The 20,094-nt window shown below is 48.3% G+C and overlaps 1 protein-coding gene across 5 annotated transcripts in view; it reads left to right on the top strand.

Moving 5' to 3' along the window:
- Positions 1 to 19,195, top strand: part of C5H7orf57 (chromosome 5 C7orf57 homolog) — a 36,403-nt gene extending 17,208 nt beyond the window's left edge. For 2 of the 5 annotated variants that reach the window (XM_012521868.4, XM_004450210.4), the window contains exons 4-9: positions 4,658 to 4,766; positions 6,140 to 6,293; positions 13,647 to 13,744; positions 15,699 to 15,916; positions 16,589 to 16,603; positions 18,120 to 18,289. In XM_012521868.4, coding sequence (XP_012377322.2) covers positions 4,658 to 4,766; positions 6,140 to 6,293; positions 13,647 to 13,744; positions 15,699 to 15,916; positions 16,589 to 16,603; positions 18,120 to 18,166 — 641 coding nt within the window. In that variant the 3' untranslated portion in view covers positions 18,167 to 18,289. Of the gene's footprint in view, positions 1 to 4,657; positions 4,767 to 6,139; positions 6,294 to 13,646; positions 13,745 to 15,698; positions 15,933 to 16,588; positions 16,604 to 18,119 lie in introns of all 5 variants that reach the window. The other 3 variants (XM_012521872.4, XM_071215050.1, XM_071215049.1) reach the window with 3 other exon arrangements.
- Positions 19,196 to 20,094: the final 899 nt, after the last annotated feature.

The raw sequence follows: 20,094 nt of genomic DNA, 5'->3' as shown, positions 1-20,094 counted from the left end.
TGTTTATTTGGGGTAGAAGCTTACAGTCACAAGGCCCTAAAGAGTCCAGCTCAAGGTACCTTAAGAGGGACTTCCTCCCCCCAAGGCAGCGGCTGCATGTCCGCGAGGGTGCAGCCTTCCTCTCCCTCTCGAGAGGGTCCCAGCTTCCTCCCTTCTCAGCTGCAGGCCGGGGTGAGGCTCGTCTCTCTCTGGGGGCTCCTTCCTCTCCGGGCTCAGCTGCCCTGGTCTCCCCCCTAGGTCAGCTGTGGCCCATCAGGCGACCTCTCTTCCTGGGGCCGTGTCTCTGGAGTGCTCTCTCCTCCTGCGCACCTGCGTGGCTGTGTCCACTTCTGTGCAAGTCTGTTCTATCAGCCCAGGGGGCTGGGCCGCGTCGCCGAGTCCCACTGTAACTTAGTGGCTGGATCGAAGCCCTGATCGTCATGTAATTTAATAGACATCTCCGCTGAATCTAATGCAGTCAAAGGGTTATCACGCCAGAGGAACAGACCAGTTTACAAACATAATCTGTATTTGTTTTTGGAATTCATAAATAATATCAAATGGCCACCGCCGGAGAGTGGGCCGGGCAGCAGTCGGGAAGGGCGGGTGTGGCGTGGCCTGGGAGGCCGAGGCCGGCCTCTGCCCGCTGTCGGGGCCGCCTCACGCCTTCGGTGTGTGGTTGGGGTGTGGTGTCCAGCTCGCGTTCTCCCGTATTCCTGTTGGCCATTTATAACCCTGTGCCCCCATAGCCAGGACACCTGCCTGGGGTTTGCTGTGATGCGGATGGAGGACGTGCACTCTGCTGAGACTCAGAGAGCTTCCCCCTGCTTTGCCCAAGAGCTGCTTTCCCAGGAGGAACGGCTCGGCTCGGGTTGGTCGTTCCCTGCCAGGATGGTGGCAGGGAGTGTTCAGTGTTGAGTACCCACTGCAGGCTGGGACAAAGGAGGTCCCTGCTCCAGGGACAGGGAAGCAGCCAGCCTGGGCAGTGCTTTCCTGAAAATGGTTTCCTGTTTGGCAAGTGTGCTCTATTTGGGGATTTGTGACTGTCATTGTAAAGCGTAGAGCCAGGTTCTCGTCGCGGTCACTGTGGACTTGCTTAGGGCCCTGGACTGCTCTGAGGAAGCCTGGCTCGGGGCCGCGGTGTTCTTGCAAGCCTGGGAGAGCCCTCTGCGAAGGCGCCTCCGGCTCAGGTTTCACCGCTCCCTCTGCAGGTCCCTCTGTTGGTCTTGATCCTGAAATCCAGGGTCAGGGAAGCACTGGGATGAGGAGTGCTTTTTTAGGTTTTAGTTGTCTTTTCACTTGCTTTTTTAGTTTTTTTTAATTTTTATTTTATTTATTTCTCTCCCCTTCCCTGCCCCCCTGTTGTCTGCTCTCTGTGTCCACTCGCTGTGTGTTCTTCTGCATCTGCTTGCATTATCAGGTGGCACTGGGAATCTGCATCTCTTTTTTCTTGTGTCATCTTGCTACTTCAGCTCTCTGTGTGTGTGGCGACAATCCTGGGTGGGATGAGCTTTTTTCACACAGGGCGGCTCTCCTTGTGGGGCGCACTCCTTGAGTGTGGGACTCCCTTTAGCGGATATGCCCCTGCATGGCACGGCACTCCTTGCGTGTGGCAGCACTGCGCATGGGCAAGCTCACCACATGGGTCAGGAGGCCCTGGGGATCGAACCCTGGACCTCCTATATGGTAGACAGATGCTCTATCAGGTGAGCCACATCCACTTCCCATCTATTTATATACCACACAGTCCATCCTAAGTGTATCTTCAGTAGCTTTTGGTATAATTACAGCTGTGCATTCATCTCCACAATTAATATTAGAACTTTCTCATTACCCCAAAAAGGAAAAAAACCACCCCTTAGCAGTTACCTTTTAATCCCTTGATCCATCCCCTGCTATGCCTATCTGCTAATCTAATTCTGTCTCTATACATTTGTTTATATTTACATTCTATGTAACTGGAGTCAAACACTCTGCGGTGCTTTGTGTCTGGTTTCTGCCATGAAAGTGGTGTATGCACACAATGGACTGTTATGCAGCTGCAGGAGGAAATGAAGTTGTGAGGCATAGGACAGCAAGGGCAAGCCTGGAGGACATTATGTTGAGCGAAACAAGCCAGACACAAAGGGGCAAACCTTGTATGATCTCATTAATATTCACTCAATTTAAGGAGCAACTTCGTGGTGTTCATAGATGGAAAACTGGACACCAGAAGACAGAATGTGGATAGAGAATGGGGAGCTGGCATTGTTTAAGTCTTTTGTGGACCCCAGAAAATTAAGTTCTTCAGCTAACCCACTCCTGCTCACGGAAAGCCTGTTGTATGTGGCACCTCTCGGTTAGATTCAGTTAAGGCCTTTGATTGGATGGTTGGAGCCAGGTGGGTCCCCACCCTTTTCCAGGAGTCACAGAAACCGAGGACAGAGCAGAGAGACACAGGAGGAGAGCTGCCGTTTTGTCCTGCCCCATGACTGCAGGATCGCCTGCCCCGCGAAAGACAGGGAACCACTGAGAGGCTGAGGGAGAGGCTGGAGGCTGGGATGAGCCCGGGGAGAGAGGAGCCTTCTGCCTGGGCACCCCCGCCTGAGCTCGGGAGGAAAGCAAGCCTGGAGGGAAGGCAGAGACCGGCTGCCATTTTGCTTTGCCACATGGCAAGAGTGCGGGATTGCCAGCAGCCCATCTTTTGGGGAGCCAGCATCTCTGATGGTGCCCTGATTTGGATGTTTTCACAGGCTCAGAACTGTAAGAGGCCCCCCTAATCAATTCCCATTATACAAGCCAGCCCATTTCTGGCATTTTGCACTGACAGCCTTTAGCAAACCAAAACAGGAGCAGTGGCTTAATGCGAGCAGAATGTGTAATAAGGTTGGTTGTAAATGCTGGGGATTGGCCTGTGGTGATGACAGCACGTCAGAGGGAATTAGTCAGCACTGCCAGTATGGGGGTATGAGTGCGGTGGGAAGGGGCAGGCTCGGGTTGTGTATGCACTTGAAAAGCTAGAGGATGAGACATGGGACTATAGCGTGGGGACCCTCATGTTGTCGATGAGTGTGTTCAGTGGTACAAATGTGGGGATGCTTTTCAATGGAGCAGAGCATTACAGGATGCTAATAATGGGGTGGTAGCTGAACTGAAATGCACCCAAAGCAAGCTGTGGACTATGGTGAGCAGTAGCATTTTAATATTTTTTCATCTACTGTAAAAGAAAGAGAGAACTTTCATGAGTAGTGGTTTCAGTTACTTTCCAGATAGGCAGACCATGCTCTTAACGCTCCATTTTTATGGCTGGTAAAAAGTATTATCAAGTGTATTGATTTTCACTAATACATTTATGATAAAGGCTTTTTTTCCCGTAATATATATTGCCAATGCTTACTTTACTAAATTCCTCTTCCCGGTTTTTACTCCCACAGTTTGGCCTTTGTCATCAGTTGACACTTGTCATTATCTAATGTATTTAGGAAATTAAAACCTAATATACATTAAGTTTATTGTAGCTTTTAGTATTTTAACCTTAGGCAATACAGGAGAAGTAATAGCTTTCTTTGTTTTGGTCTTCCTAGAATTTTTACTTAAAAAAATAATGCTTTGCTATTTAGCCCCGCCCAGTTTCCTCACCCCTACCTTAATTGGGGGTGATTGTCTTAATCAATAGAGTAGGCTCTGTTATAGTTTTATCAATAAACAGCAATAAGACTCATATGCAGTGTTTTGTTTTGTTGTTTAATTTAGTGAGAGATGTTCATTTTCTTAAGTACTTATGTTCTTTTCTCTGGAATATTTTTATTTAAAGCAGTGTTTTTTACTTTTCTTATAGTTAAGAATTAAATGCTAACAACCATTAGTGGAGATGCCACAAAAAACATTCACAGTAACTTTACCTGAAGAAAGTCATAAATATGGATAATTAAGAAATTGTCCATATGCTTTCGTGGAGATTTCAAGTACAGATTCCCTTTTTTTTTTTTTTTTCTGGTTTCTCTTTGACATTTAGTATTTGGATTGGTTTATTTCTGGAACTAAAAGCTGAGAATCTACACATTTTATGAACAAAACTCTAAGTACAGAAATGAAAGTTGTTCTCAAAACTCTATTCGCATTTTATTTACTGGTCCAAAGTAGCACAAAAAAATTACGAATATAAGCAAAACGTACAGAGAGCAGAATATTTACTACATGTCAAACTCCCAAATTAATTTTACCTCTACTAAAAACAAAACGTTACTCAGATATAATTTTTCTTACATTCTTTTAGGACAATTAAGATTCAGGGTGCCTGATCTGCCCTATGTAGTAATTTCAAATACTAAAAAAGATAAGGCTGAAAGAACGTGATGCTGAATCAGCAGGCTTGGACCCTAACCCACCTCCCAGCACCAGGACGCTCTGTGACCGTGGGCAGTTAGGAAGCCTCCTCTGTGGCAGGCGTCTGCCCACGGCGGGCTCCCCAGGCCTGCCGATTTTACACCTCTGTCCCCTTCTGACGTCCTGGGGCTCGTGCCTTACACGCTTGTTTCTCTCAAGGCAACCAAAGGTGAAAGGAACGGTAGTGCCTGCAGCTCCAGTGGCTGGCAGGGGTGTTGGCCAACCGCTCGGGTACAGTGGGGAGCTCGGTGCTGTGGCCGAGCCACTGCCAGGCAGGAGCCGCCTCTGACGGTGGAGTCTTCTTCTCTTTGAGATCTGCTGAGACACGTTGCCCAGGAAACCAGGAGAGGCTCCCCGGTCACCTACGCCATGCCAGACTGGTATGTCCACCACAGCAAGCCGCCCACGGCCGACCAGAGGCAGTGAGTACTTGGGAGCACCCACCTGTGCTTATCTTTTCAGGGAAGTTTTAAAAAGCACATGTTACCTGATACTGATACCCATATTGTCCCAGTACAACTTCTGGAGCTATTTTACAATAGCCAGCTCTTTGGGGGATGTAGTGTAAGTTGTGAGAAAGCCGGAGTTCTGGACAACTATAGCAGCACTGTGCCATCACAGAGTTGTATGTCTTTGAGCTACTTTCTGGTAAATGACTTCAAGTTTTTGTTCTCTGTACGAGAGGACCTGGTTAGGCCTACCTAGTTCCATTTATAGAAACGAGAATCAATCAGAAAGCTTTCTTCTCAGTGAAGAAGAAAAGTACTATACAAAGCCAGAAGAGTAGAGAAGCCTACTCTTCTATCATTATTACAGATTTATGGGTACCCATTGTCCCCATAAGGTTTGAATGTCTAAGAAATTTCTATATTTGGAACCCAAACTGCATCTTCCAAACCATCTCTCTTGGACTGAGAAGGAACATTAAAAAAAAAAAAAGAATCATCAGAAAACATGGCCCTCTAGATGCACGTCCAAGCTGCCACCTCGTGTTTTCTAAACACTCTCTCCATGTTCACAATATGTATTTTAGAGCTAACACTCTGGCTTGACCTAGTTTACTTCTAATGCTAGCAGTATATGGTCAAGAAAGAGAAAGGGGCACTCGCAAAGCCTGAGGGTGGAACTCAGGTTTTCAGAGCGAGCTCTGCAGGGTCAGTTTCTTAATTCTGTCTTGATCCTGTAACCGGTGCCCTGAAACGTGGGGACTGGAAATGGCATGAGGCCTCTGTTAGCATCCTCCAGTGGACCCTGCCAAGAGGGTGAGCAGGTCCAGCCCTCGTCCCTGCCTCCACTCTGAAGCTCCTTGTGAGAGCTCTGCGCCTGGCTTGGCAAGGTTGCCTATAAATGTCCACTCCCGTGAAGATGCTGTTATCCGTAATAGATGGGCAGTACCGCATTCAGCAGGCCCACGGCCCAGGGTCTCTGGGGGAAATGGGTGGGGTGTTTAAATACCCACCTTGAGAACGGCTATCTCACAGAACACCAAAGGTGATTGTTGGACACTGCCATGCTAAGCTGTGAATTTTTACAGGATATTATCAAAGAAATGATTATTTTATAGTTTACGGGTTTTGTGTGTTCGTACGTTAACGTATGTCATTTGACCGACGTTGACCGTGTCCTGGGAAGCAGGCCTGGGAAGGGCTGCTCCGTTTATTCAGCGGTAGGGAGGGAAGCTGCCACCTGCTTCTCCAGCGTGGATGGAGGAAGCAGGATGGTATTTTTATAACAGGGGAGAGAGAGAGAACGGGGGCCCAGCTCCCGGTTGTAACTGCAAAATCACTTTCCGCAGAGTCCCTACCATCTCCATGCCAGATTACATGGTCTATGAAGAGTTTAACCCCAGTCTAGCCAACGGCGGCTATGAATCCAGAAGAGGGCCTTTCGACTTCGACATGAAAACCGTTTGGCAAAGAGAGGCCGAGGAACTTGAAGAGAAAAAAAAGGTGACGCGGGCGTCGGGTGCGATGGCACTTGCTCTGTTTCTGTAGCTCCCTGCGTGGCTCAGTGGCATGAATGCCAGCTGGGCCGTGGCCCCGTGATGGTGGGTGCGTGCTCTGTATTTGTATGTGTATAAATCTGGATCTGCTGTTAGGTGGGCAGCTATGGATGTTGCCTTCTTCTCTTTATGAATATTTACTTGACCAGGTAAGGCTACTTTTCACTATGCGAGTTTTAACTAAGTATTGCTTATCTAGGGGGGAAATTGGCACCCCACTTCTCATCGGGCACCTACAGAAAGGAAATTTTTTGTTGATTCGTTATCCAGTTTCTGAATATTTGCATTTTATTTCAGTATTTGTTAAGTGTCCCCTGGAATTTTCTTTATTTTGACAATAAGGGAAGAGATGATGAATTCTTTCCTTCTGTAAACCTCCCAGTGGTGTATTTCATCAGGTAGCAGTGGCTAAGGTGAGAGCCCTTGAACTCACCTTCTCTGCCTGGTAGATCTGTGCTGTGTCATCAAGGCAATCAAGATTTTGTCCACTCTTCTCTTAGTGTTTGAAGGGAACAAAATTCAGGAAGACAGCACAGTGAATTCAGGAAGGTAGCACCAAAATTCAAGAAGGCAGCACCCAGAATTTGGGGAGCCAGCCACCACCAGCCCCCCTCCTCCAGAGGGCTTCAAGTTGTCCTCCGGGGAGCTCTGGAGCTGATGGGACCTTGTGATTTGTGTGTGAAATGACAAAGCACAGATTGAAAATAACGGTACTGGGTGGACGACAGCAGAATCCAAACCCATTTCCCTTGGCTGGTGCTCATTTTAAATTACGCGCTCAGGAGGACTTTGGAGCCGGGGCAGACCTGTCGTCAGTGATCGCGCTCTGTGCTCCTGACTCTGGCCTGGCTTGGCGAGTCTGGTGTGAAGAGGATCTGCCGGGTTCACCTACACGAACCCCCAGCCTCTACCTCAGTTGGCCCGAGTGGGCCGTCTGTTCTGTTCTGAGACACCCCCATCTCCGGCTGTGACTCTGGCTTTGGGCCATTTGAATGCTCACTGCCTGCCACCGATTTTAAGGATCCGATCTGCGCCTGAGCTGTATGTACGTGGACGATTACACTGAACTAAAACATATACCAGTAAATGGAATCTCGGGCTGCTAACCACGGTTCAAGAGCTACGGCTCCAGCAGCTGCTCAGAGTTGCTGTGCTGGATGCCAAACCTAGTACCTGAAACCAGCCTTAAGGAAGGACGAGAAGGAGCTGTGGGTGAGGATACAATCTGTAAATGCTCAGCAGTTAAAGGAACACATGTGGGGATGAGTGCCCTCAGTAAGGGCCCAGATTTCACTGTTATTTTTTATAAATATCCCACTTCAGTACACAGCTCACCTGCTGAAGTCTATTGCACAGAGCCAACAGAGTTCTTTTCTTATTTTGGTGTAGAAGTACTGAGAACGTCAACATGAAGCTATATACGATGTTATGCTTGAAGTTATAGTGGAATCTGATCCATATCAGCTTTTTAAAAAGTTTTAAAAATTAGAGCCATTCGGGAAGCAGACTTGGCCCAGTGGTTAGGGCGTCCGTCTACCACATGGGAGGTCCATGGTTCAAACCCTGGGCCTCCTTGACCCGTGTGGAGCTGGCCCATGCGCAGTGCTGATATGCGCAAGGAGTGCCCTGCCATGCAGGGGTGTCCCACGTGCAAGGAGTGCACCCCGTAAGAAGAGCCGCCCAGCACGAAAGAAAGTGCAGTCTGCCCAGGAATGGTGCTGCACACACAGAGAGATGACACAAGATGACACAATGAAAAGAGACACAGATTCCTGGCGCTGCTGATAAGGATAGAAGCGGTCACAGAAGAACACACAGCGAATGGACACAGAGAGCAGACAACTGGGGCAGGGGGGGAAGGGGAGAGAAATTAAAAAAAAAAAATCAGAGCCATTCTAATAGATGTGCCATGGTAGCTCGTTGTGGTTTTAATTTGCATTTCCCCAAAGACTAGTGATACGTTCAGCAACTTTTATGTGCTTTTTTTGCCATCCATATAGTTTCTTTGGCAAAGAATCTGTTCAAGTCTTTTACCAATTTTAAAAATTGAGTTTATTTTATTATTGTTATGAAAATTCTTTATATGTAAATATTTTCTCTCAGTATTGGTTTGATTTTTCTCGTTTTCATAAGTGTCTTTGAAGAACAGAAGTTCAAAATTATGATGAGGCCTGCCTTACCAATTTTATTCTTTTATGCCTCTGCTTTGGCATTATAGCTAGGAAAGCTTTGCCTAACCCTGAGTCACAACAATTTTGTCCTATGTTTTCATCTAAAAGTTTTATAATATGAGGTTTTACATTTATGTCTATGGTCTATTTTGAGTTGAAGTTTTTCATTTTTTAAATATATGATTATCCATTTGCTAAAATCCTTTCTCCACGGCATTGCCTGAGCAACTCATTTGACCATAGACATCTGTGTCTATACCTGGACTCTAGTCCATCAATCTGTGTTTATCTTTCTGCCAATACCACACTACCTTGATTTCTGTATCTTTGTAGTAATGCTTGAAATCAGGTAGTGTGTCTTCCAACTTTATTCTTTTTCAAACTGTTTTTGTTAGTCTTTACCTTTCCATATAAATTTTAGAATTGGCTTTTCGATTCTTTAAAAAAATATCCTGCTGGGACTTGGATAGGAATCACACTGGTTCTATATATCAGCTTTTGGACAATTGAAATCTTCACAATAATGAATCTTCCCAGCCATGAACGCTGTATACCTCAATTTATTTAGATCCTTTGAATTTTTTATCAGTGTTTTGTACTTTTCTGAGTATAGAACTTACACACATTTTGACTCTCGGTTTGTTCTGTTTTTTATTTTTTGTGTTTTTTTTTTAATTAAGTGACAAAGGCTGTTTTGAAGGCTCCCTTGGAGGCCCTCTTCTCCGATCCTCCTCAATCTCCCCCTCCCTGCCTCAGTGCCCCCCTCTTGACCCTCAGGCCTGGGTCTAAGGGAAGCGTGCTGGCTGTGCTTTGGTCCTGCACGCGGCGGCACAGCACTTGGGGCTCTGAAAAAGCAGAGGCCGCTGGGCCCTGCCGTTATGGAAACTTCATGAAGGTGGGGCCCCAGAGGCACTTTCCTCCTTGTGAAAGGGCAGGGATGCGGATCGTGGTTCAGATGAACTCTCAGTGATTTTAGGGAGCGTGTTAGAGTATGCCAGAATTAGAAGATGTGGACCTCTCCCCTGGAGGTGTGCAAATATATTGATTTATATACCCTTGTACACGGAGCTCTCTTTGCCCATAGAAGATGCTCTGTCTGTAGTTCCTGGCAGGGCAGGTGAGCAGGAAAAAGCACCTTGGGAAGAAGGCTTTGAGCAGTGGTGACTGGATAGATGGACTCGTGGCCTGTTACTCAGGACGAAGGAGGGCAGCAGAGCCGGAACGGGGGTCTCAGCGCAGGGGTCCCGAGGAGCTCGGTGGCGGCGTTGAAATGCGCTGGGGACGATGGCTGTCCCAGAGGAGTGGGTGGCGACCACTGGAAAGCGCACCCGACTCCCTCGCAGCCGGCCATCCTGGCACGCTGGTGCCGAGGTGCCAGGGGCCATCCGCCTGCCCCTGGAACTAAGGCCCCAAGGCAAGCCGGCTCACGGTGGGACACACCCTGCAGGTCCTGCCCGCCGCTGGGGCTCCTGGCCCTGGGATGAAACCCTTTCCACCTGGGGATGATAGGCACAGGACGTTTGCCACGGGTTTACCTGCCAGGAGGCTGAGGGCCTGTCCGTGACGTGTGCCAGCTGCGGACGTGGTGCCCTTTCCTAAGGGTGAAGGATCTGCGGCGCCCGGTTTCCCAGGGTACCCATTCATGGTCCACAGACCCAGTGCCTTCCAGCACCAGAGGTGTCATGAGTTCACACCACGGCGAGGGCAGGGCCATACTCCCTGTCTGACTGCGTCCAGCTCTCCTCTTCTGGAAGGTCGCCAGTCACATTGGACGAGGGTGCCCTGGCCTGTTTGGCCTCATCTTCAAATTCCTGCTTCCAGACAGGTTCTCATTCACATGACCGGAGTTAGGACTTGAACATGCCTTCTGGGGAACGCACTTCAACCCATAATGATGGATGTCCTTGGGGATGTGCTTGTGACACGCATGGGATGGTCCCTGTAAGATAAAATGCCTGTGGGCATCCAAGGAGAACGTGCAGGGACACCCCATTTCTAGCAGCTGGTTTCCCTGGGGGCCAGCACTGGGTGGGAGGGAGAGCGTTACCTCCAGATGCTGTGGGGTTGTCACAGTGAGGTCTGTTCTGGGGGGAGTGGGGAGAAAGTAAGCAGACCCCAAAGCTACATATCACTTGAGCGTCTAAACCATAATGTTTGGAAGGTAAGGCAGGAGAAGGGTTGTGCATTCTCCTTCACCATGATTCTGTGTGTGAAGAAAGTTGACTCAGGACAAGATTCAGAGCAACTTCAAGTTTAAAAACAGGAATTAAAGCAAAGGATTAGGATCTAATACTAAACATTTACATGGAAAAGTGGGATACATTTATAATCAGCACACAGCATTTATGTGGAAAAGCAGGATACGTTTATAATCAGCACACAGCATTTATGTGGAAAAGCAGGATACGTTTATAATCAGCACACAGCATTTAGGTGGAAAAGGAGGATACGTTTATAATCAGCACACAGCATTTACGTGGGAAAGCAGGATACGTTTATAATCTGCATACAGTGTTTACGTGGAAAAGTGGGATACAGTTATAATCAGCACACAGCACACGTGGGAAAGCAGGATATGTTTATAATCGGCACATTCAGCGTTTACATGGACAAGTGGGATACATTTATATATCAGCGCACAGAGCATTTACGTGGAAAAGCGGGATACGTTTATAATCACACGGCATTTATATGGAAAGGTGGGATACAGTTACAATCAGCACACCGAGCATTTACATGGAAATATGGGGTGCGTTTATAATCAGTGCTCTCAAAGCTGTACTCAAGATGATGGGAGTCGGAAGGAAGGTAGTCACTGTACACACACGTCTGGGGTTCACCCTGACCAACATGCTCTTTTACCCTTAGACTGCAATGGAATCTGCCAACACTGAAGACTTGGGCACCTTCCAATTTGTGCTATTAAAAAAAATGCTGCAGTGACCTTAATTGAAATGTAGTCGTCTTACCTGACAGAAGTGTTTGGGAGAAGGCAGGGGGGTGTGACAGCTTGAATTTGATGAATCCTTAAAACAGATTATGCTCTTGAACTGATCCACTCCTGTGGGTGCAGGACCCTTTCTTTCCTAGGAGGTATAGGTGCGCCCAGGGCTTTGTTCATGGGAAGCAGGCGCTCAGCCACTTGAGCTACATCTGCTCCCAGTGTGGTAGTCTCTTGATTGGCCAGTGAGGCGTGATGCAGGTTGGCTCTCTGCCCTCTTACTGGAGCCAGAGAGAGAGGGATGCGGAGAGAGGAAACGGCCGTGTTTGGTCCCGCCCTGTGGGACGGGACTCGAGGATGCTAGCAGCCGAAGCTGGAGCACGAAGCCCCAACAGCAGCTCACAGCTGACTGGAGGAGCCACGTGCCTGGTCGCCCACGGCTGACCTCGGAAGACAGAGCCGCCGAGAGGGGGAGAGGAGGTCTGGAAGGAGACGAGCCCTGTGCCTGGTTGCCCACAGCTGGGCTCCGGGAGCCGGTGGATTCTGGGGGGCAAGGCAGGGACCTGGGCAGGGATCGGCGCCGTCTCCACCAGGTGGCAGGGGCCCAGGATCACCAGGAGCTGGCCGGGGCTGACGACTCCCTGGAGGCTGGACCCTGGGCCGAAGAGAGGAGCGAGGACCACGGAACTTTACTAGAACGCCTGTAATCCAATACGGAAGCAGTCTTAGGGTTACTGCACCCCATCCCGAAAGGGCAGCACTTAAAATAGTGTGGCGAGGCTCGGGTTTCAAGTGCCCCCTTGTTCCCACCTGTACCGGTCCCGTGGACCCCTGCTGCTGGTGGGACTGCTGACCGAAATTCAGTAGAGTTCCCGCCAGCACTTGTTCCCGTGCGCATTCTTACAGAGATGAGACCTATGTCTTTCGTACTTTGCTCTTGTCATTTCTGACCCATTATAAAAAGCTGTTTGAAAAATTGGGGTTCCAGTGGAGTGGATGTGGCTCAAGTAGTTGAGTGCCTGCCTTCCACATGGGAGGTCCTGGGCTCGCTTTCTGGTGCCTCCTAAAGAAAAAACAAAAACAGACAATGAGCAGACAGTGAGAAAAAAAAAAAAAAAGAGCAGATAATGAGCACAAAGAGTGAGCAAAAACAAGCAAATGGATGAGGGAGGGAGCCATCTAAGGGCGGTATCTAAAAAATTGATGTGGTCCTGCCTCAGTCTGAGGTAGAATAGAAATAATATTGTACTGCGGAATAAATGGTGCCCCCTGGTTAAGCTGCTTATTTAATAAAGGAAGCAAAAGCATGGAGTCCGGCTTTTTTTAAAGGGTAGCAATTACCGAGTCAGCCCATCCAGCGGACCTTGCCTGGACTGCTGCTGGGTTCTCTCCGTTTCCCTGGAAGAACCTCTTTCCTTTGGGCTCTTTCCTACTTCCTTCCCATTCTTTGCCCTCTCCCAGAGCAGAACTAAACCCAGGAAAGCACGTGGGCCCAAAAGGCCCCAGTCTAGAGATAGGCAGTCTGCCTAGAGAGACCTTGTTTTTTGATCTGCATAATTTGTTATCGTTTCTTTTGTCATATGCTTTTTGATGCTTTTTGGATTCAGAACCAGGTGCGTGTATGCTTTATAATTTTTAGAATTACCTTATTATTTTAACGTATTAGAGTAATAGGTGAGACGACCATTATACAGTTTGTTTACGACTAGATTCTGATCGTAAAGAAAAGTACTGTGGTCTGCAGTTTAGTGAGTTGCTGGTGGTAACACTAGTCCCCAAATTAGATGCTTCTTGAATACGACCACATGTGAGTGCAGGGAAAGGAACTGCCCAGGGCGACCCGCGCGAGTGCGGGGAAAGGAACTGCCCAGGGTGCTGCCCTCCGCGGTGCAGCCCAGGTCGTGCATGCGGACGAACGCCAAGTCTCCCTGGAAGCACACGTCAGCTGTTTCCTCTCGTCTGAGTGGACACAGTGGCACCGCAACGCAGCCACTGCCTTCCAGCACTGATGGCCCCGGTTGCACAGTAGGCATTGATCCCTTTTGTCGAATGGGATGGAGAAAGAATCCCCTGCCGAAAGTCCCGTGCTGTGCCTTTGGCTCCGTACGACCGCCGTGCCTCCTGACTCTCCTCCTTGCTGTCTGAGCTGGGAAGGTTTTTCCTGACTCGCCTGTGCCTTCCTCCACAGGTGAAACTGCCAGCGATCACCTCCAAGCATCCAGGCAGGGCGGGGACACCTGCTGGCTCCAAGGGTCCCGCAGGAAGTCGCTTCTCCTTCCCTCCGATGTGAGTGGCTTGAGGCACAGGGACGAGGAGTGAGTTTGGGGGCTGGTCTTTCATCTCTCACGCGTGAGGCAGTGTCGGCGACCCCGGCAGCCCACCCCAGCGTGCTGCAGCGCTTGCTTCCCGCTGCCCTCTCTGGTCCCGCAGCCCAGCCTGCAGAGCCCTGGCGCGGCGTGTGTCTGTTGGCCCCGCAGTCCGCCTTTCGCTCATTCCTGACATCTGTTTTTGCTCCTGTGGCATTTGTTCCCTCCTCATCCAGTTTCCATTTGTGGCTGCCGTACCTCTCCAATCAGCTGCTTCTCCCCACCCGTCTGTGTCCTGCCTGGAACCCGCCTCCATGCCCTGTCTGTTGAGGCGTCCTGGGCTGCGCAAGCAAATACCATGCTACGGGTTGGCTTTTTCATTGGCTCATAGTTTTGAGGCTGGGAAAAGTCCAAACCAAGGCATTGGCAAAGCGCTGCTGTCTTCCCCCAGATGAGCTCTCCGGAGCTGGCTGCAGGTCATCCCTGGGCCGGATGTCATCTCAGTCACAGGGCACGGCAGGTGGCGGCCTCTCCTGGCCCTCCCTGCTCTCCAGGTTCCGCTGACCTGCAGCTTCTTGCTTCAGTGGCTTTCTTGCTCTCTGCCTGTATTTCCTTCTGCTTAGAAAGGACTCCAGTAATAGGATTAAGGCCCATCCTGATTAGATTATGAACCAGCCTCACCCAGAGGTCCTGCTGACAAGTCCCCGCGGGAATGGAGTCAGTTTAAGAACACGTTTCTCTGGGGCGCAGAGCTCCAGTGCCCACACCGTCCCTCCCAAAAGCCTGCCTGGGCTGCCTCCTTTGGGTCACTTGTCCCCTCGGGCATGCTGCTGCATTCTCATGTTTTCTGGTCACCAAGACCAGAACCTTGGAGTTGGCTCCTTTTGCGTGTGCGAGCGCTGCCGTCCGCTGGAAAACACTTGAGGTGCTCTTACACTTCGTTCTTCTCCCAACCGGAGGGTGAGCCCCCGGGAGGGCTTTGGTTTCTCTCTTCCTTGGCCAGAGTCCTAGTTTAGTGCTGGAATAAACGTCATTGATTATATGACTGATCTTTAGCAGCTTCTAGTCCAGCGGGGAAAAAACAACCATGTTGTTTCTATTACAATGCGACCAATGTTTTGAGATCAGACCGGGAGGGAGAGACAGTCAGAGAGAGTGAGAGGCGCACTGGGAACGTGCTCCACTTGAAGCCGTTCCGAGTGGGAAGTCGGAGGCCCAGAGGCAAGCGGTGCGTGTTACCTGCTGCACGTCAGAGCTCAGGCTGCTTTCCAGCACGTCCACCTCCTGCCGTTCTTCAGTGTAGATGAGGATCAGGCCCATAAGGATGGCAAGTGCTAGGCTTTCAGAGAGAACTGACAGGGAGAAGATAAGGCTTTAGAAGGGGGCAGAGATCTGGCAGATGATCATTAATAAGGACAAGCACAAGGAAGAAGTAAGGAACAAGTAAAAAGAAAACGGCAGAGTATGAGCAATCCACTACTACCTGGGGAGGGGTGGGGTTTGCTGAAGAGGGCTTCAGAGTGAACACTGGGACTTTCAATTTTTAATTTGCATTGACTGTCGTGAAGAAAGGCTTAGGAAGCTGGACAAAGCCTGCTTTCACCCACGTGCCCATGTCCAGGGGGGCTTTGAAATGAACTTCCTTATGACTATGGATGGAGGGAGGGGGCGCAGGAGAGGGCGGGTGGGGAGAGAAAGAAAACATCCCCGCTGTTTTTGTTTGTTTCTTTGTTTGTTAGGAGGTACCGGGAACTGAGCCCAGGACCTCGTACATGGGAAGCAGGTGCTCAACCACTGAGCTACACCTGCTGCCCCCTACTCTGTTTAAGATCACAAACTCATCTCATATCTTATCAGAGTGATCACAGAAAAGTGCTCTTCTGGTTTATTATCAACCTTTACTTAATTTTGACATTAATTTTTTTCTTTTTGAGGCCCGGTCAAAAAAATAGTTCACCAACAAACTTTTCCAAACTTATTAGCAACGGTTATAAGGACGAGTGGTTACAGCAGCGCACCCATCCAGGCAAGCGGACGCCACAGAGCCCCCGCGCGCCGGCGTCCTCTCAGGCCACAGAAGGCCCCGACGGGTACGGAGAGGCAGGGACGCCCGAGGACCCAGAGGCCCCCGACGCTGCTGAGGAGGCGCAAGGTGACGCTCACCCGCAGCCCCTTTCCCGCTGGGGCTCGGGACCTGGGGTGGCAGCCGCCCGCTTTCTCTTTCCTCGCTCTGGTAACGAATAATCTAAAACCCTATTAAAAGGTCCTCAGGTGCTGAGGTTGCAGGTAAACATGAGGATGACATCTTTCGTGTCTTTCCTCCTTACTGAGACGGAGAGCCAAAGTTACAGCTTCTGCGGCTTTACGTTTTCTTTAACTTGTCGATAATTTGATACTCAATTTGGTATCCCAAACCATTACATCATTGTAGTTTCCTGGATCCAGAAAAATTCTGAACTTCTGCATAATCAATTTGAGAGAGCGTCATAAAAAGCTCTCGGTTCTTTGAAAAGAACTTACAACTCATATTTCAAATTATTCCATTATCAGCATGTCTTAATTCTGTTTCTAAACTGTGAATAAATATTTTGGAACTTTCTGTGTAATTAAATGTTCAAAGTCCTATATTTTTATTTTTAACAAACCCTGTGTTAAAAAACGCACTCTTGAACTTTGCAATGCCAGCTGTTTTTTGACTAACTCTGTTGTTTTAAATAGCATAGCCTTTTTACTACTTCTTTAAGTAATTATGACTCCTTTTCCTGCTTAGTCTGTTTTACTAAATTAACAACTAATATACTTATGTACTTGTTCTTTGTTACAGAGTCTTCCCCTCCAAGTGAGTATTTGTGAAGAAACTGAGTTGCTTCGGGATACAAAAAGCACCTTACCAAAAAAAAAATTGATGAATATGTTTCTGAAACCTGAAACAGAAGTCTTTGGCAGCCTGTGATGTCCTTCTCCAAACTGCATGTATTCTAGCTACAGAGGCCAGTGCCATGTATTTTAAAAAATCGAAGTTCTAATACAATTGGAGGATGGCAAAAGAAGGACCACTTTCATTTTTACAATCAAATTGTTTTATTCTTTTAGGTATATTACAAATGAAAAAAGCATCTTTTAGTTTAATAAAACATGTATTTTCTTACAATGTGGGACAGACATGCATTTAAATAATGGAAAAGTGAAGGAAAAACAGTGGGAAGATCTCAAATTAAAAATTAAAAAAAACCAAAAAACCAGTGAGCACAGCAGTCGCCTACAAAGGGCATTCTAATATTTTTAGGAAGATTTTCCTGCACGTGTGTGGTCTTAAATGGACAATTTATTTCAACAACAAAACATACACTCTGATCAAGGGCTCATCATTTGGCATTAGTAGACATTCATGTACTGATCTGTCAGGAAATTCAGCATTGCACGCATCATATAATCTGTTTAAATTAGCGAGACAGATTGAGATTCAGAGGAACGTTGAAAATTAAAGACTGCATGAGCACAGACCCCTGAGGAGTCTGGAAAAATCCCCATTTGGTGGAGCAGTTCTGCCTCAGCAGGTTTTCCGGTGAGCTGAGGTCACTGCTGAAACTGGGGCCCCCCTCGTCGGTCCTTGGGACCCCTGGGCTCCTGCTTGCTTTGGTGCCCACACTGTGCCTCCTCCTATTCTGCTGTGCGTTTTCTGTCCTCTGTTTCCTTGCCCATTCTGTGTCCTCTTTCCTCTGCCCTCTGTCTCGACGTTCAGCCCCGGCGAGGAGCACCTCCCCTTCCCAGGCTTGTCAGGAATTCTTCCTTCCCTCCAGCAGGGCCGGGACTAGCTGTCCTCTTCTTGCCCTATTCCAGAAGTCTTTGGAGGGCCTTTGCGTACCTGGCAGAGTGTTGAACCTTGAAAGGGGCCGGATTGGTGGTGAGGCCCAGGACCCTGCAGTCAAGGGCCAGGGCCGCCTGGCACCCTGCTGAGTGCCAGCCAAGGGCGCAGGCTCCCGAGCTTGGGGGCGCCCTCCTGCTGCCGCTGGGCCCAGGCGGTGCTCCCTGCTTGCTCAGCCTGGCACCTTCCGGCAGGTGCGAGCCCAGCTCCTGAGTTCACGCATCCCCAGCCGGGCCCTGGTTTGCTCTTGTCCCCCGGGTGTGAGCTGGAGTCTGAGGGGCAGGTGGCTGACTTGTGCCTGGCGGTGGGATCGTATGTTGAATTCCTCTCTAGCCTTCAGGAACAATCTGCATAGCCAGCTAGATACATGTCTGTCATGCTTTTACTTACAATTGGAAAAATCAGTTACTTCTGGATTTTCATTTAATTTTAAGTTAATAGACTTAATTTTAAGTGTGCTCTTTGTTCACTTATTCACTTTGCATTACAGGTGCAGCAGCATCTCCAACTGCATCCACACCAGCTGAGATCAAATAAACCCAGCCTGACGTGTGTTTAGGATAGTCCGTGATGGGGAGCTAGGACGGGACCCCGTTGCAGCTCTATTTATAAGGCACTGGTTATATTTTTTGAATATAGATTCTTACAAAGTAATTTATCTTGCAGTAGATTTGAGGTCCTTGTGGCAGGTGGTGCAGGTGTTAGTTCTGTGTCTTGCGTTTCTCTGGGGCTTTAACGCGTGGTCGGCAGCAGACCTAACGGCTGTGTGTCCCACTGACCCTCCGGCTCGCAGCATCCCGGGATCCTGGAAGCAGTCACCTCCTGCCTGGTGTAGCTCACACGACATCACCTCTGCTGCGCGAACCACTGCTGGGTGGCAGTTGTATTGAAATCCATTGCTTAGACTCTTCAGTAGAAGAAACTTGTTGCACATGCTTTAAGCCTTTTCCATTGTTTGCTCCTGTAACCTTTTAAGAAATAATCTTTCCGTTACAAAAAAAATTCTTTCTAGAATACTGTGATCTCATTTATATATTAAGAAAAACAATAATTTATTGTGCCTTGACATTTTTAAAACATTCAATATAAAAATATTGTAGTGTTTGCTCATTTAAAAATTTTGCTAATGTGCATACACTAAAATCCAGAATATCAAACATTTATTGATTTGTATTCTTTAAGCAAAAAAGTTTTATTTTAATATTTCATTTAGCGGTCTTAAAATTTTTAGTAGCAGACTGAATTATTTTGTAAGGTTTGTTACTGTTTAAGTAATTAGCATTAGAATGTAGTTTTGTATTTTGTATATTTAATTCATCAATAAAATACATTTTCTGCAGGAAGAATTTTAGAAAGCCAAATAAAGTCACAGGTATTTTAGCTTCTTTCCCATAATAAACTTATCATGCACTTGCTCACATGAAATTCTAAAATAGTTCTTTAAGATATTTAACTGAATACATATTTTTATTGCTTGATCAAACTGCTGTTACTATGGGAGAATGTATGCAATGTGAAAAAATATGAATGGCTGTATCAAACGAATAAAAAGAATATAATATGCCATTATGCTGAACATTAATTTTTTTCCCTCTTTTCTCCCTCCCCGCCTTTTCCTTCCTCCACCCCAATTCCTATCTCATTCCCAAATAACTCCCTCCCTTCCCTACCTAGTGAAAAGTCACCTGGAGTAGACATCAGTAGCTTAGAAATTTAAAATTATTTTTTTTAGGTCATTATAGTCACTGACACTCGTGGCTTAGGGAAGGAGAGGAAGCAGCAGACCCGGGATCCGGTCGTGGTTGGATGCTCCTGCGTGGGGGCCCCACGCGCACGCACCCTGCACCCCACTCAGTGTCTCGCTCTTCTGGAGAGGTCTGGCTTCCCCGCGCACCACAGCCTGAGCTCCCCTTTGCTCCAGAAGGTCGGGCAAGTTTCTTGGCTTGTCTGAGCTCATGTTCCTCCCATAGCAAATGGAGATAATACCTCTAATGAATGGTCACAGTGCAGTTTAGTCAGAGTAAAGTTCAAGAAGTTTCCTCACCCAATGGCAGGCAAGTACGGAGTACTTAGGAGACCCCTGGCCTGCGTTCGGAAAGCCAAGGCTTCATTCCAGGTCAGCCCACCCGTGAGGGACCCCGGGCACATAGAGTTAAGCCAGCGTCAGCGAGGAGGTGCTCTGGCTCCAAACACTGTTAATTGTCCAGTTTCCCTTTGTAGAGGTCCTTGTGGGAATTAGTGAGTGGGAGGGCCTGGGGGGGAGACAAGAAGGAGAAGCTTTGAGGAGAAGAATGCCAAGCCACAACACATCTCAAATGAGAAGAGGAGGCGGTAGGCAGCAGCAGGCATTAGAGCATCTCGGTGGAAGGGAATGCCTGAGACTCCAGCCGCAGGAGGCACCAGCTGCACCTTCACACGGCGGCTGAATAGTGCGAGAAGGGCTGGGCATGCCGCCTCGACTTCCC

Source organism: Dasypus novemcinctus, chromosome 5, assembly GCF_030445035.2.
Source record: "Dasypus novemcinctus isolate mDasNov1 chromosome 5, mDasNov1.1.hap2, whole genome shotgun sequence".
Lineage (NCBI taxonomy): Eukaryota > Metazoa > Chordata > Mammalia > Cingulata > Dasypodidae > Dasypus > Dasypus novemcinctus.
Note: the sequence above shows the minus strand (reverse complement) of the source record. Positions and strands in the feature narration are given on the sequence as shown.